This window comes from Letharia columbiana, assembly GCF_014066305.1.
Source record: "Letharia columbiana isolate WasteWater2 chromosome Unknown Sc0000038_s0, whole genome shotgun sequence".
Lineage (NCBI taxonomy): Eukaryota > Fungi > Ascomycota > Lecanoromycetes > Lecanorales > Parmeliaceae > Letharia > Letharia columbiana.
Genome location: NW_023501082.1, coordinates 58,587 through 72,692, shown reverse-complemented (window position 1 = coordinate 72,692; position 14,106 = coordinate 58,587). Strand labels below are relative to the sequence as shown.

The 14,106-nt window shown below is 49.1% G+C and overlaps 4 protein-coding genes and 2 non-coding genes across 6 annotated transcripts; 4 read left to right on the top strand and 2 right to left on the bottom strand.

The window, feature by feature from the left end:
• Positions 1 to 3,166: 3,166 nt before the first annotated feature.
• HO173_009185 (uncharacterized protein) lies at positions 3,167 to 6,064 on the bottom strand (the record flags this gene model as incomplete). The annotated part of the gene is made up of 1 exon (XM_037311076.1): positions 3,167 to 6,064. One exon carries the CDS (start codon positions 6,062 to 6,064, stop codon positions 3,167 to 3,169), a length of 2,898 nt encoding a protein of 965 aa, XP_037161943.1.
• Positions 6,065 to 6,223: 159 nt separating this feature from the next.
• Positions 6,224 to 6,596, top strand: HO173_009184 (uncharacterized protein; the record flags this gene model as incomplete). Its single annotated transcript, XM_037311075.1, has 3 exons — positions 6,224 to 6,303; positions 6,357 to 6,404; positions 6,455 to 6,596. 3 exons carry the CDS (start codon positions 6,224 to 6,226, stop codon positions 6,594 to 6,596), a joined length of 270 nt encoding a protein of 89 aa, XP_037161942.1.
• A 357-nt stretch (positions 6,597 to 6,953) lies between these two features.
• On the top strand, positions 6,954 to 7,950 carry HO173_009183 (uncharacterized protein; the record flags this gene model as incomplete). The annotated part of the gene is made up of 3 exons (XM_037311074.1): positions 6,954 to 7,066; positions 7,114 to 7,468; positions 7,528 to 7,950. 3 exons carry the CDS (start codon positions 6,954 to 6,956, stop codon positions 7,948 to 7,950), a joined length of 891 nt encoding a protein of 296 aa, XP_037161941.1.
• Positions 7,951 to 8,256: 306 nt separating this feature from the next.
• HO173_009182 lies at positions 8,257 to 8,387 on the top strand. Its single transcript has one exon. It is a non-coding gene; the product is annotated as a tRNA-Trp (tRNA).
• Positions 8,388 to 8,629: 242 nt separating this feature from the next.
• On the top strand, positions 8,630 to 8,757 carry HO173_009181. The gene has a single exon. It is a non-coding gene; the product is annotated as a tRNA-Cys (tRNA).
• Positions 8,758 to 12,107: 3,350 nt separating this feature from the next.
• On the bottom strand, positions 12,108 to 12,940 carry HO173_009180 (uncharacterized protein; the record flags this gene model as incomplete). Its single annotated transcript, XM_037311073.1, has 2 exons — positions 12,108 to 12,275; positions 12,329 to 12,940. 2 exons carry the CDS (start codon positions 12,938 to 12,940, stop codon positions 12,108 to 12,110), a joined length of 780 nt encoding a protein of 259 aa, XP_037161940.1.
• Between the last annotated feature and the right edge of the window lie 1,166 nt (positions 12,941 to 14,106).

Here is a 14,106-nt window from a genome sequence, read left to right as displayed (position 1 = left end):
ACCCTCTGTAGAAGTGGTATGTGTCCGCGTCGGTTTAGCTTACCAGCTTAGCTTGTCGACTATCATCGTCCACCTAGGGGAGCTCGCAGAAAAATGCTTTGTCATAGAGCATGTAAGCAACATGTGTGAAGCACGGTGCATCTGGTAACTATCTAAGTAAAATGGGCTATGAAGTATGTAGGAAGTGAAGCCCCATACCAACCCGTTGAGGAGAACATACATATGCATTGAATGAAGGGAGGTTTGGTCTGGGAACACAAATGTCAAACTTTCGAATTGCGCAGGGATTGCAGTGATGCTGCTTGAGCTCGATCTGGCGGAGCTGCGTGCGGCACATAGGCGCGCGTCATCGTAGCATTGTGTCACGGTTCTTGTCGAGTTTTGGAAACTTTGCTGGGAAAAGTCGTTGCAGAAACCCTCATCGTCCAAACTGTTGTCGTCTATGAAACGTTATTAGCAAGACTGACACCTGAGAAAAATTTCTCGGATTTGTGCATTCAGATGGTCACTGTCGAAGGTTCATCATCCTCTGTTGACGTGCTAAGGAGGCATGAGCATGCGCTGAAGACTTTGCTAATGAGCGACATGTTTTGTGGAGAAAGTGTACAAGACTTCAACAACACTTTCGGAGCTGCCGTAGTGGCGTGAGAGCCCAACACAGATAAGGTGCTGTTGATGTCCCGAGAAAGGCATGTTGGGAGAGTTGCAGCACCCTGGTTCTCCTTGACAAAGCTTACAGGGGATTTTGATTCTGCGATCGATGCCACCTTGAATTGATTGATGGCAGACATAACTAGGAGGCAAGCAAAGACGGCCCAGAAGGCGTGGGCGAGAAACGTGTATCAAGAGCTGGGCTCAAGAGCTTTGGTATCTTTCAAGCTGCCGTCTGTAGTGCCATTGTCTCGTGATGCGCCGACGCTCTTCCCAGCGTCATGTTGTTGGAGATCCTCCCACATCCTCTCCAAGTACTCTCCTTCAGTATCAAACTTCATGCCGTTCGTGATAGAGGTGTTTGTATCGACTGGAGCGCGATATTTCCTGGTCGTTGTAGAAGAATGCAGAGATGTTCTAGAACTTCATCAACCTCAAGGCTTATTCAAAATCTTTTGTGACATGGAGAAGCGATGTGAATGTTGCAGTAGCCGCTCGGTCACACCGATGCAAGGGCCAACGGGTATCAGCCTCGCGAGGCGAAAAACATTGTGGAGCCTTCCCTTAACAGGCACAGTCACAACAGATTGCACGGATCCAAAAAAGGCCCTCGAGATACTGATTGGCAAAAAGGGAGCAGACTAATGGTAAGAGGACGCTATCAACTTCAATCCTTCGAAACTTTCGCGGCTAGAACTCTTTCACCCGCTTCGAACGCCGGCCGTTCGTTACTCTGCTGGAAGAAACAGTTGCTTTCGAAAAGGCGATCAAAAAGATACAAACTGCCCTCGCAATTAGAATTATCCAAGATGCATCTTTGAAGACACCATCCCGCCACCCCGCCGCCTTCGAGAGTGAGGTCCGTGGAAGCTCGTATAAATGAATTCGAGCACATAACCTTGTAACGCCGTCCATTCAACCTCATTTTCCAGTACCAGTCCTTGTTGTCCTTCTTGCATGTCCTCAGGACGGGAGAAATCAATGTCGTTGGTTGAGGGTTGAAATTAGGCAAGAGACCTTCGGGTTTGCGGATGCACAACGATGCGCTGAAGCAAAGCAATGAGATGCAGCGAAATTGGAATGAGGTACAGTGTTGGCGTTGTCGAATCGGTTCGATGACGAAGCTGTCCGAATCGAGACCGAATAGGAGGGAGAGCGCCAGAAGACCAGGACGAGAAGGAGGAAAACTGGCCACTAGTAGAGACCTAATGGTTGAGTTGAAGAAAGCCATGTGTTGATTGGCGTTAACCGCGCGACACGCTCCGCGGTGTTGGAGTTGGAGCTGACTTTTTCTTCTTCGAGGCTCGACTGTAGTGATGATTGTTTGCTTCCTTCCCTCCTGTCCGAGACGACATCCCGCCCTGTTGCGTCTTTGCACATCGGTCTCCCATTCTTGGCTCCGAAGTTCTCTCGGTGCTGGAGTTTCAGGCCACTGGGCTTAATCATGCTCGTCTCTGTCGTGATGGAAATTGAGAGGATAGAAAGTGGGAGTAGCGAATAAAGAAAGGAGTAGAAATAGATTTCTCGAAATGCTGACATCAGACCGGATCGATGAATTAGATTCAATGCTGATACAGCAACGTCTCAGGTGTTGGGGGTGCAAAGGGTGCGCATTACAGTGCCAAGACCCCTTGCTTCCGGGGTATGCAGGAACTACTTCATTTGGGTCAATGCAAGGCAGGTATCTTCACTTCTGTACCCCAGAACTTTCTCGCTCTTCGAACGCTCGATGGCATGCTCAAAGTAGTCTTTGCGCTCATGGGGCGTACATCATGTCTCCACGTTCACCATCTGGACTATCTCCAGTGCAGATGTAGATACACCTGTCAACATTCTGGCCGCAAGTGGACAGAGAGCTTTGCGCATGCATAAGTAGCCGGAAATATAATTACTGAGCCTGGCTGCTGCTGTAGAGACTGGAGATTTGGGACCGGTCGATGCCGATAGAGAAGCTGCAGCACAGGAGCTGGTTGCAACGGGATGTGGTAGCCGCTGATTTGCCATTGCTGCTGAGCGCATCTGAGTACTCTCCCGTGATGGAAGTCGAGTAAGAGGGAGAGAGAGAGCGCCAGCAAAGAAACCCAGACAGGAGGGCAACGACTAGGCGAGTGTGCCGATAGAGCGATTTTATCAGGATCCATCAAACCTCAAATGGGAGACTAGTCGCTTGGCCTTGAATTAGCGGCTTCGTTCAAGGAATGCGCAGTTCGAAGTCCTGGAGAAGACGGGGACAACCTGAAGAGGAATCCGCACAAGATACCTTGCCAAGAGTATCCACATCGTTTCAAGTTTGGTTGCTTAAGGTGGCAGCACCTTAGAAACATACACAAGCAGACTTTGAGTGGTAATGCAGACTTTCGGTGGGTCAGTCTGTGAGACGTCATAGATTGTCGAGCCCTTTGCTTCCAATGCATGTCCAGCTGCAGGTTTCGGTGAGCCCGAGTTCTGCAGCCTGTGAAAGTCTCTCCATCGACCGGAGGTCTAATATTCGTATGTCATGTAGAACAAACTAACCTCATGCACTCTTCAGCTCCTGCAATCTTTCCCCTAGGGTCTCGTACCCGTCGTCGCCCTCCCACCCCTCCTTCGCTCTTGCCAGAACGGACCTGACCGCGCTTCTGGATTTGAATCTCCAATCCTTAGCAACCAACTCTCCTGCGCCCATCCCAGCTTCTCTAATTCTTTCCCCTAGGCTCTCGTATCCATCCAATAGATCAATCGTTGAGTCAGCGACCTCTCTCCAAGCATCCTTTGCCTCCCCAGTACCACTTTCCCATCCAGGTTGATTCAGGGTGACGCGCCATGCTTTCTCATAGGCGGATAAGGTTGCGGATGGACGCTGCAGGTACAGCGACAGCTTGGCGGTAACTAGCCATAGACGGCGAGACGAAGTAATAAGAGGCGTGACCCTTTTCTGAACTAGGTCGATCACCATCCGTTCAAATCCCACCCTTTTAGGCGCTGACACCTGGAGTGTGCCGCCGTCTTCGGGCTGCCTATCGTTAATTTCCGTCGTCTCCGCATCTGTTGGAGCTCGTGGATAGGCAGTGACGAGGTGCGCTACCAGTGCCTCGACAATTTCAACATCGACACACCTCTCACCTTCATTATTTCCGAGTAGTTCAATGAGCCGATTTTGAGCAATCATGATCTCAGTATATGGAGGTGGTGATAGTTTGATCGAGACACTAAGTAGATTCTGCCATATTCGGAAGGACTCCCTCTTGAGAGCTGCGGCACGCTTGAGCGCGACAAAAGCCTCCCTTACGTGTTTTTGGGGGTCCGTTGCCGGTACATTGGAGCCATTACTGCAACCTTCTGGCATAAGTTCAACATTGGAGTGGGTTCTATCCAGCTTTGTACCAAAAGTATCTGGGTCGCCCGGTAATATATGAGGTGGGAGTTTCAACAGGGCCACCGCAAGGTTACTCCAAGACTCTGCATCGGTATCCTCAATTTGTACGGCTCGTCCGAAAGCGTCCACGGCGCCAGCCCAGTCCTCCTGTTGGAGTCTAATGCATCCCAAGGCAAACCAAATCGCATGATTTTGCGGATTGACTTTCAGTGATCTTGCGTAAGCTGTGCCCGCTTTGTCAAGATCCTTATTCGCTGAGTAGAATTTACCCAATGAGCGCTGCGCACGAGCATACCGCTGATTCGATATCTCCCAAGCACGCTCGTACGCAGCTGTGGACTTCTCAAGATCACCAAGGATGCAGAAGAGACGTGGAGCATCTGCTGGTAGAGGATCCCGTTCTATCCTGTAGTCTCCAACATCATTGTCTTCATCGTCTTCGAGGAGCTTGTTCGTTGATGTGGTGATGACAGAGTTGTATAGCTGGCGCCGTATGATCTTCCGAGCTTTGTCTTCTCGGTCATTCGCTGCCCAGCACAGAGCAACTTCAGCCCACATTTGGAGACGCTCATAGATCTCTAGTGCTGTGCGGAGCCCACCAAGAGAGACCCAGCGGTCTGCAAGTTCGGCCTCAAGTTTCCATCGTGGAGAAGAAGCGAGCTGATGTATGTATCGGAGACGTTCGGAGGCAGATGCTGATTCGGTCGATTTTGGTTGAGGTAGGAACGTCGTGGACGTTGTCATTGCGGATGCTGCATCGTCTTTGGAAGCCTTATACGATGAAGTTTCCGCAACCACTTGGTCGACGACAGCTTGCAGCTGCAGCACGCTTCTTTCTATGGTGCGTGATCGATAGCCTTCGATGCGGCTTCGGACTATCAGGGCTTGAGTGTACACCTGCCAGTTCGAGCTACCTCCCGAAATGACCCGCTCGGCGTATGGCAAAGTTTCCTCGCGAGTCAAGCCGTCTGTTGGTGAAGTATTTGTAATTGACGAGGCTGTAGCAAGGAGAATGATAGCGTCAAGCGGTTGTAGGAGTGGCTGGTTTCCAGGATCCAAAGTCTCTAACGATGGATGTAGGTGGTCATCTTGCTGGAAATCTGGGACGGATGCTGCGGGTTGGGTGAATGCAATTGACTCCAACAGAGTGTCATCGTTCAAATTCAGCTTTCGAGGTATTGCTTCTGTTCGTCGATAGGAGCTTGGGCCCGTTTCAATGGTGTCTGCGTTCGTACTCTTCCCGGATCGAGCTGCCTCATCATCCTCATCTACGCTTGTGGCAAGCACAACCAGCTGGCTCAACTCCTTCTCTTGGTACTTTGTCCGTTTTCCTAACCTTCCAGTCAATGCAAAATGGAAAGATCTTTCCCGTGCCGCCTGTTCAATATCTGCTCTCGCTCTTTGGTCAAAACCGTGGTAAATGTGGATTGTTGCCCGTTCAAGGAAGAACTGAGCGGGCGTAATGATACTATTGAAAGGGGGGCTACTGAGCACGCTGTCGCCAATGAGCTGCAAGTCATCGTAAATTGTATCTTGTAAAGATGAAGAGATATCGGTAAGCAGCCGCTGATGCCAGAAGTTCGCCCTCAGGCGAGCCAGTCTGAGCGGTAAGTCCTGCGTCATTGATGGGTGGTTTAGAATACATTTGGCTAGACAAAAGAGCTCAACGTGGGGAATAAGTCGGTAAACTGCTTCTCCATCAATGCTCAGGCCCGAGATCAGCCGCCTTTGCAGTCGTTCAACGGTGGTGTTAGTCCCTTCGAAGAGAGAGCTTGGAAGGATCCCATCAGCCGAGTTGTAGGACAACGGGGGTCCCGAGACATTTGCCTGGAGGAAACAACTAAATGCAAAAGTGGCAAGGGATAAGAACTCGTGGTCTATACTCGCAGCTTGTGGCTGCTTTTCGAGGAGATGCTGTAATCGTTGAGCGAGGAACTGGGGCCAATCCCCGTCACATGACTGTAGTGTGAGGGCTTCAAGTCCAAGCTCATCATAAGCTTGATCAAGTAAAGAGCGTACATGCACGTCTGTCAAGTTTTGGGAAAGGTCTGCGGCCATGGCTGCGATGGCTAAACGGCAATTTACCCACGACTCGGTGCAAATCTGGAGTAAGCCAAGCCTTTCTTGCGCGCGGGTATAATTTAAGCGCCCGGGGCTGAGCCTCTATCTCCGGCTCTACGAAACTATGATACCGTGTGTTGAAATGCTTTTCTGAGAATGATGGCAAAGAGAAACATATACGAGGAGGATGTCGACTTCGCTGTCTTGGCCCTTCAATCCCCTGCTTTCAATAAATAGTACGAAGACTCTTCGGAATCTCCAGCGCTTCATACAAATGACAACTCTTCAGTTTGAAATCGAACGGACAGCTGGATTTCAGCAACCCAGACGCAGTACAGTGAGACTTCTTCGCGCGTTAGCAACCAGACTGCTGTTCACATGACTCAGACAGCTCACGAAAAGCCTGCTGGAGCGAGATTTTGGCGTCAAGCTCGACCTACCTGATGACCGTCTATGCCCGCCAGTACGTGCAACCTTCTATTCTTCCATACTACTCTTCAAGAACGAACTTGAACACTTAGGTCCCTAATCGGTAATTGTGAGCCGTGACCAAAGGGTGGTGATACTATCCTGACCTTGATGAAAGGTTCAATTACATCCTATGGATCCAGGATCTGCTCGATACTACCAGCAACAGATACAGCGACCGCTATGATGCCGAGCGGACGGTTACTGGACTTGACATGTGAGACTCGCCAGTCGTGAGTTTCCGCAGTCTGGGGCTGAGGGTATCTTTCTAGAGGAACTGGAGCAAGCTGCATTTACCCTTTGCTTGGCTGTTCTCAGAGGCCGAAGTGGAGATTTGCTGTCACCGGTACTTTACCATTCCTATTTAGGAGGTTCTTGAAGTTCCACTAATTCAATTACAGATATCGATGAGAAGAACATGACCTATGCCAAGCGCAACATTCTCCAAAACAATCTCAAATCCCGGATACGTCCTCTTCAAACCCAGCCAAATGATCCACTGGTACCTCTTGACGCGTTTGGCCTCAAAAGGTAGGAATTCTGGCAGCTCCATGTTGCCCCGTCTTACACAATTGCAGCATTGACTTTACTATCTGCAACCCGCCATTCTACTCTTCTACCTCCGATCTCCTGTCGTCAGCCGCCGCAAAGTCCAGGCCACCATGCTCAGCCTGTACAGGTGCTGATGTTGAGATGGTCACACCTGGAGGCGAGATTGCATTTGTGAGCCGGATGATCGACGAGAGTAAGGTACTCAAGGACCGCTGCCAATGGTACACTAGCATGCTAGGGAAATACAGCAGCGTTGAGATTGTTGTTGGGAATCTGAGAGGCGCGGGTGTCGACAATTGGGCGGTCAAAGACCTGGTGCAAGGGAATAAAACGAGACGCTGGGCTGTAGCATGGAGCTGGGGAAGTATGCGGCCAAGTCACGTAAGTGTGACCTTCTCGACGAAATTGTAGTCGTTCATCAGCTGATGGAACCCGTGAAGGACGCTGCAAGAGGTACCTCTACACTTCCCAAGCATCTACTTCCTTTTCCTTCAGAGTCCTCGTTTACTGTCGAGACATCAATCGAGAGCTGTTCACATTGTCTGAACGCCACGCTTCAAGCGCTTGAACTACGATGGCAGTATCGCCCAATTATGGCGACAGGGGTTGGCTTTGCCAAAGGAAGTGTTTGGTCCCGAGCAGCGAGGCGCAAGCAGCAACAGAGTCCTACCGACTCTGTGGAAAAAGACCAGGCCATGGATCAGGATGATGAAAATGGCGAACCAGCCCTCGGCTTCAAAATTCAGCTAAGGAAGGAGAATGAGGGTGGAGTTGGAGTCATGGTCCGATGGTTGCAGGGCAGAGACAGCGTGCTTTTCGAGAGCTTTTGTGGAATGCTGAAACGGCAGCTCAAGGCATCATGAGGATGAGAATGAAGGAATCTTTCCATGGCTCAAGCTTTTTTTTAAAAAAAAAAGAAATAGTACTGAATATTTGGTACGGTCCCAGTAAGCATCCTCGTGCAATACCAGCGAAGGTAGAGTACGATTCACAAATCCAAAGACTCCATTTGGGTGTTGACAGCCGTCAGAGTCCCAGCTCAAAATATCCCCCGTTCCATCTCACCATTTGCTTCTGCTACCTATAGACAAGGATCCTTCCCTGTGATCTTTTTCAGCGTAGTGATACCAGATAAGTATGCGAACAAGGCTTATACTGCACAGAAAAATGGACCATTGGCGCAATGGTAGCGTGTTCGATTCCAGTCCGAAAGGTAGAGCCTAAAACCCATTCCAAATTCACTTCGCAAAATACTGAGATCCCATTGTGAAGGTTGTCTGTTCGAGTCAGACATGGTTCACTTTTTAGTCCTCGAGCTTTCCCTCGCAACTCAGGGTTGCAAAAGATAGACCTCACGATTTTGTTTTGATTTTTTGCTTTGGCTTCACCTACGCCCCTCCTTCTGAATCGAGCATCTGACGTAAGACGAGGTAAACACATCACCGATCATTCACCTTTAAAAAAATCCACCCCAGCAAATCATTCTCTGTCTATGATCATTCACGCATAGTTGGGAATAGTGTCCAAGAAGCAAGAACAACTGGCCTGCTTGCGCAATGGTAGCGCGTTTGTTTACAACGCAAAACGTACGATTCCGTGACTCACATACCAGTGCAGCTCAGATACTAAGGTTTCAATCCAGGTTGTAGGTGCGAATCCTGCGTAGGTCGTTAGAATATGCGTGGCGGTCGATTTTTGAGAGTCGACTTCTTTTTTGGCTCCTGACAGTGAAAGGATTCCAACAGGGCAAACACGTCCCGTCAAGCTCCCAGTTCAATGTACTTCTTCCCACAGTGTTACACAGTTCTTAGCCCAAGGAGTTTCACCAACGAGCAGGAGATCTCATCCTTCAACCACTCGGCTACATATCATCATGAAAGAGCCTCAAAACCATCCTCGCCTTCTCTCCATCCCACCTCCAAACCCCTTTGCCATCTTCTCCTCTTCCAACCCGTGATTCATTCAGTTCCAACCTCTCCACCACTCCATCCCCCTCCACTCTCCCGAAGAACCGAGGCTCCCACCTCTTCCCTTCCGCCTTCTCCGCCACTCTCATGCCCCTCTGCCCGTTCTCAATCTTCGGCCTCCCCCTGCCTGCGGCTAGCATATCGTTGGCTCTGATAGCATCAACGACGCCGGACCAGGCTTTGCGGGATTCCCTGGGATCTTGCTCCGGTAGAGGACGGATGGTGAGAGGGGTGATGGCATGGGTGTTGATGCTTGGGATTCCAATTGGACGGCTGGTGCGCAGAGCTCGGAACACAAGCTCCCCATTCTCTGCCCTTTGCTTCGAAAATAGCCTTGCCGCCTACTCTGACTCGGAGAATGTGGCGATGCAGCTTTTCTGTGACCGCTCGGCACAAAACACAGAATATACGGCAGCCCCACAAAGAAAGGACAAAGATGGCACACCACCCACCCCACAACACCCGCGCGCCCACCCCCGCGCCCACCCAGAAAAAAGACGAGAGGTCCGCGGATTGTCAGTTTCAGGAAGTATCACACCGCAAGAACTACACACACGCAACACCACGAAGGATTCGAAGATTCAGTTTCATGTGGGAGGAGCCGAGAGCGAGAGGGCGTTACTCGAGTATTTGAACGTGCTATCGATAAGAGACGGAGCTTACAGACGTCGGCTATAAGAGAGGCTTAAGCGTCAAGTCTCGATACTCGAGCTGGAGTCGCAGTCGCCACAAACTACCGAACAGGCCGATGAGGTTAAGGTGGTGGATCCCAAATAGAGCGTATTACAGGTCCTCTACGGTAAGGTATACAGATTTCCCGGACGAGGTGCACAAGACACCGTATTAAACGGAGCCTATTGAGGTAGATTGATAGCGAGATACATAGTCAATGCACGCCATTCTCCGCTTCCGCCCACCTATCTACTTTTTTTTTCCCCAAAAAAAAAAAGTATGACTCTCCGCTGCAGCGGTGGTAGTGTAGAGAAACAGCACAGAAGGACAGCGACAGGGAGGTGACAGCGAGGGGCCAAATTCTATGTCCACATATTAACTTTGTGCGGAGGCAGAAGCCGCACCTAAATATTTAGACCGGCTGTACTCTAAGGGGACCACTTTTTTTCCTTCGTGCTTCACATGGCTTACATAATCATTTCAGCCGTAGATGAATGAATGTCTCACCCTCGAGTTCGGAGTACGAACTAGTAGAAAAAATGCCCTTGATACGGATGGAGAGGGGAGAAAAGGTAGTAACGTAGTCTTCATTGTAAGTGAAAAGATGTAGACTCGCATGGCCGTATTGAACAATGGAGAGAGTGCCGGCGAAAGGCATTCGTTGAGCGCTGTAATCCTGCAGCTGCACCCCGTGCTCCTCGTTACGGATACAGAACTCTGACGTCGGCGGGTGGGGGCTCACTTGCTCGCAAACCGATTCCGTCTCCGCTAGACCATCATGGTCCTCCCTTTTCCCTGGGGAATAACTCCCCAAGAAGCCTCAACGGCTTCTTGCCGCTCAGCTTCGTCGTCCTACCCACATTCTGCTGTCTTGCTTACTGAGATACCATTGAAGCATCAAGAGAGCTCGTTGGCAGGGGTCAGGCTCTAGGGTAGGAGCGACGAAGAGAGAGGGTTGGTCGACCCAGAAGGTTGGGAATTCGAGGGTGGAGATCGTCGCTAGGAGGCAGGGCGGGGCAATTATGGCGAAGAGATCGCCGCGGAAGGCTGTGGTGGTCTGAGAGGGCCTAGCTCAGCGTTGTTGATAAGCGTCATGTAGAGTGGGACAGTTCCCCTAATGAATCCTCGAGGGCAAGTTTTCGTATGAGAGAATGAGACCTACTTTGAGGATAGAGATCAGACGGGATTTGTTCTGGGCAAAAGAAGACATGGCACCGCACACACAGAAAGTGACAAAAGAAATCGCAAAAGCTGATTCTCAATTTTGTCGCAAGTCCGAGAGGAGAGGCTTTATAAGTATCTCATCGGGGTTTGTTTCGCGGCATTCGGACCGACCTGCCAGTCCGAACATGTCTGGCGCATGTCCCATATCTCGGCAGCTAGGAAGTACTTTTGAGGAGCTGCCGACCGAAATGAAAAACTCGTTGCTTTGAAAAGAGCATAATTCAAGCACAACGCGACCTACACAAAAAACTTCCAATATCGCAATTCCTTTTCTTAGACATGATCCGAAAGCTTCCACTAAGTCTCAGCAATCATGGTCAGTCAAACGTTGTTGCAGTACAAAGAGAGCAATATTTTGATGTTCTGCTAAGAGAATGTACTAGCCTTTCAATGTATATCTCGTTGAACAAGAAAATTCATGAAGGTGAGAATACCATATGGACGCTGGAACAGAAGGGTGATCTCGAGGCGAAAACGCTAAGACGCAACAAATGTGCCCCGAGCCCCCGATCTCATGCCCTATCGGGCAGGTCTAGGGTGAGCGTCGTTTTGAAGACGCTGAAGCGTGACTCGGGATGTTTGTAACACGTCTGTAATCGAGCATCTGTGGTCTTCATTCTCAACTCGAGGTAGGCACGTGGCGTTTGAACGGCTGGGTGCGATTCTTTTTCTTCTACCGAAGCCGCATGTTGAGATGCTCGAGTAGACCTTGAGAAGGGTGGAAGAACAAAGTAGTCTCGACCAAACTCTTACACGGGAAAGCGGGCGTGCCACGCTCTCTGCTTGCTTATAACTGCCGGGCTCCCCATCGAGGCATTCAGTGTCTTGCAAACCTTCGTTTTAGTGTGATTTAGGTTGCAATTTTCGAGCTTCTCAACTTTTGTGTGTTGCGTTATCCTGTGAGTGTATTCAAGGATGGATTGGTGCGTGGGATAAGCGCTGGTCAACGGAGAGGTATGATTTGACAAAGAGTTGCTGGGTTAAGAATGGCGTGATGATTAGACATGCGCGAGCTTAGTCAGTAGGCTTGAGACGAGTCTCGACAGCTTTTCAAAATTTCCCACCCGCCTTGCTATGGATATTTGTGCTCTACGACCATCTCATAAGATTCCCCTTTTAGAAGAAACGAGATTTCGTCTAATCATCATATCACCATTCTACAAAGCCACAGTCCCATGCACACAACCAGGGACCTCAACACAGACACTCGCTTTGCTGAACCACTTGTGCCTGTGGCAGTAGGTGTACTGGGTGCAGTGGTAGTCGAGGCCGGGGTAGCCGAAGGCGTAGTCGTCGAACTCGCCACGGCTAGTGCCGGGGTTGCTCTGACATCACCAGCGCTCGAACACAAATTGAAAGCGCTGCTGTTATTACCCACATTCGTAATTGAAGCCTGACTCTGTGTCTGAGCGAAATTGTTACAGCGGCTCATATGCCCGTCGTAGGAGTCAGGCGCCCAGATGGCTGTGGTATCGTTGCCCTTAGTTACATAGCACAAGCAACTCGCCTGTATGGGGAAAACCAGATGCGGGAATTCGCTGTTGCGTAGGGCGCACTCATTATAGATACTTGAGACGCTGTAGCAAGGTAATGCTGCAGTGGGTAGAGGTGCTGATACCGTTGTTGAGGAGCCGCTGTCTATGTCGGAGATGATGGAAGTGATGGCGTCGAGGAGCTCGGATACGTGCTCTAGGATTTCGCTGTAGTCGACGTCTTCTTCTTCGAATTCCGCCTCATTGCCCTCAGAAGGAGGGGCGACGGGTGCGGCTGGAGTTCCACCGCTCAACGTTATACCGCCAACGTGACCCAAGTCTTCGCCTTCACCGGAGCTTGAGCCTGAGTTGTCATCATCGTTTGTGTTTGGGACCGGTTGTGGCTCTGAATCCGAATCTGAATCTGTGTCTTCTGGATGGGGAGCAGGAGCTCGGACTTGTTTGATAAGGAGGGTACCAGCAAGGAGCAAGAACAATATTTTCAAGGAGCGTCGCATTTCTATAGCTGAATTTTTGATGCAGAGTATTGCTTTAGACGCGGATGATAACGATTATAGACTATCCAACAGATGGAAGTCGCGCTAGACAATGAGAGAAAGGAGTGGGGGCAGGAACATGTTCTTCAAAAGAATGTCAAAGTGCAGCATGCATTTATCTGTTTTCCTTGGTTTTCGACGATCCGTTGACATCCTTGAGGCTTCTACTCGAAGGTAGGCAGTGAAACACGCCAAGGCGAAGGAGCCGCCGCTGTCTTTTCAGCTCCGAGGCTGTGCGCCCCACCTAATAACTACATACTGTACCATTGCTTACCAGACTCTTCGATTCTTAGCTGCAGGGACATCATGTCTAGAACGAATTGAGGTGAGTTTTTTTCTTTTTCTCTTTTAAGAGAATTCAGATTTCGAGGTAAGTATGCATTATGCAAGCCTACTAGAAATTTTTTTATTTTTTTTTTTTTTTTTTAATTTTTTTTTTGGGGGGGGGCCCTTCGAAATCTTACTAATTCACGACTGCAGCGTACTGGTATTCTAATACGACGGCGTACAAAAGGCGGAATCTGCTGAAGGATCAAAGCGGTCAAATCACGGTTTAACTCTTCTTATACTGCGCGGGCAACAGCTATATTATGAAATTGCAAATTAAATAAGAATGCTTGACAAAGCTGATTCAGCTCCGCCTCCGACTTTAAAAAAAAAAAAAAAAAGGAAAGGACGATCCTCAAAGTGACGTACCGTAACATCTTTCAGAACGATTTTAAAGGATTTCTGAAGTATACAATCGATGTTAATGGCTGTGATAGATTTGCGATAAAGCATTTTAAGCAGAGCACTGCAGGCTACATATTTAACTGCGAAATTAAGACATTTGAACGAGATTTGGAGCATTTAACTATGGAGATAACAGAGTAGTTACAATGAAATACTACGCAATATCAATCAAAATCCTCCACCTTCTCTATGACGTTCTTCAAAAATATAAAGTCGACTGATACAAGAAAAAAATTTTTTTTTTATATTTTTTTTTAAAAAAAAAAAAAAAAAAGGGGGGGGAAAAAAAAATTTTTTAAAAAATTTTTTTTTTTTTTTTTTTTTTAAAATATTTTTTTTTGGGTTTTGGGCTTTTTTTGTCCTTGCTTATGCCAAGCATTCCGCTCGGACTCTGC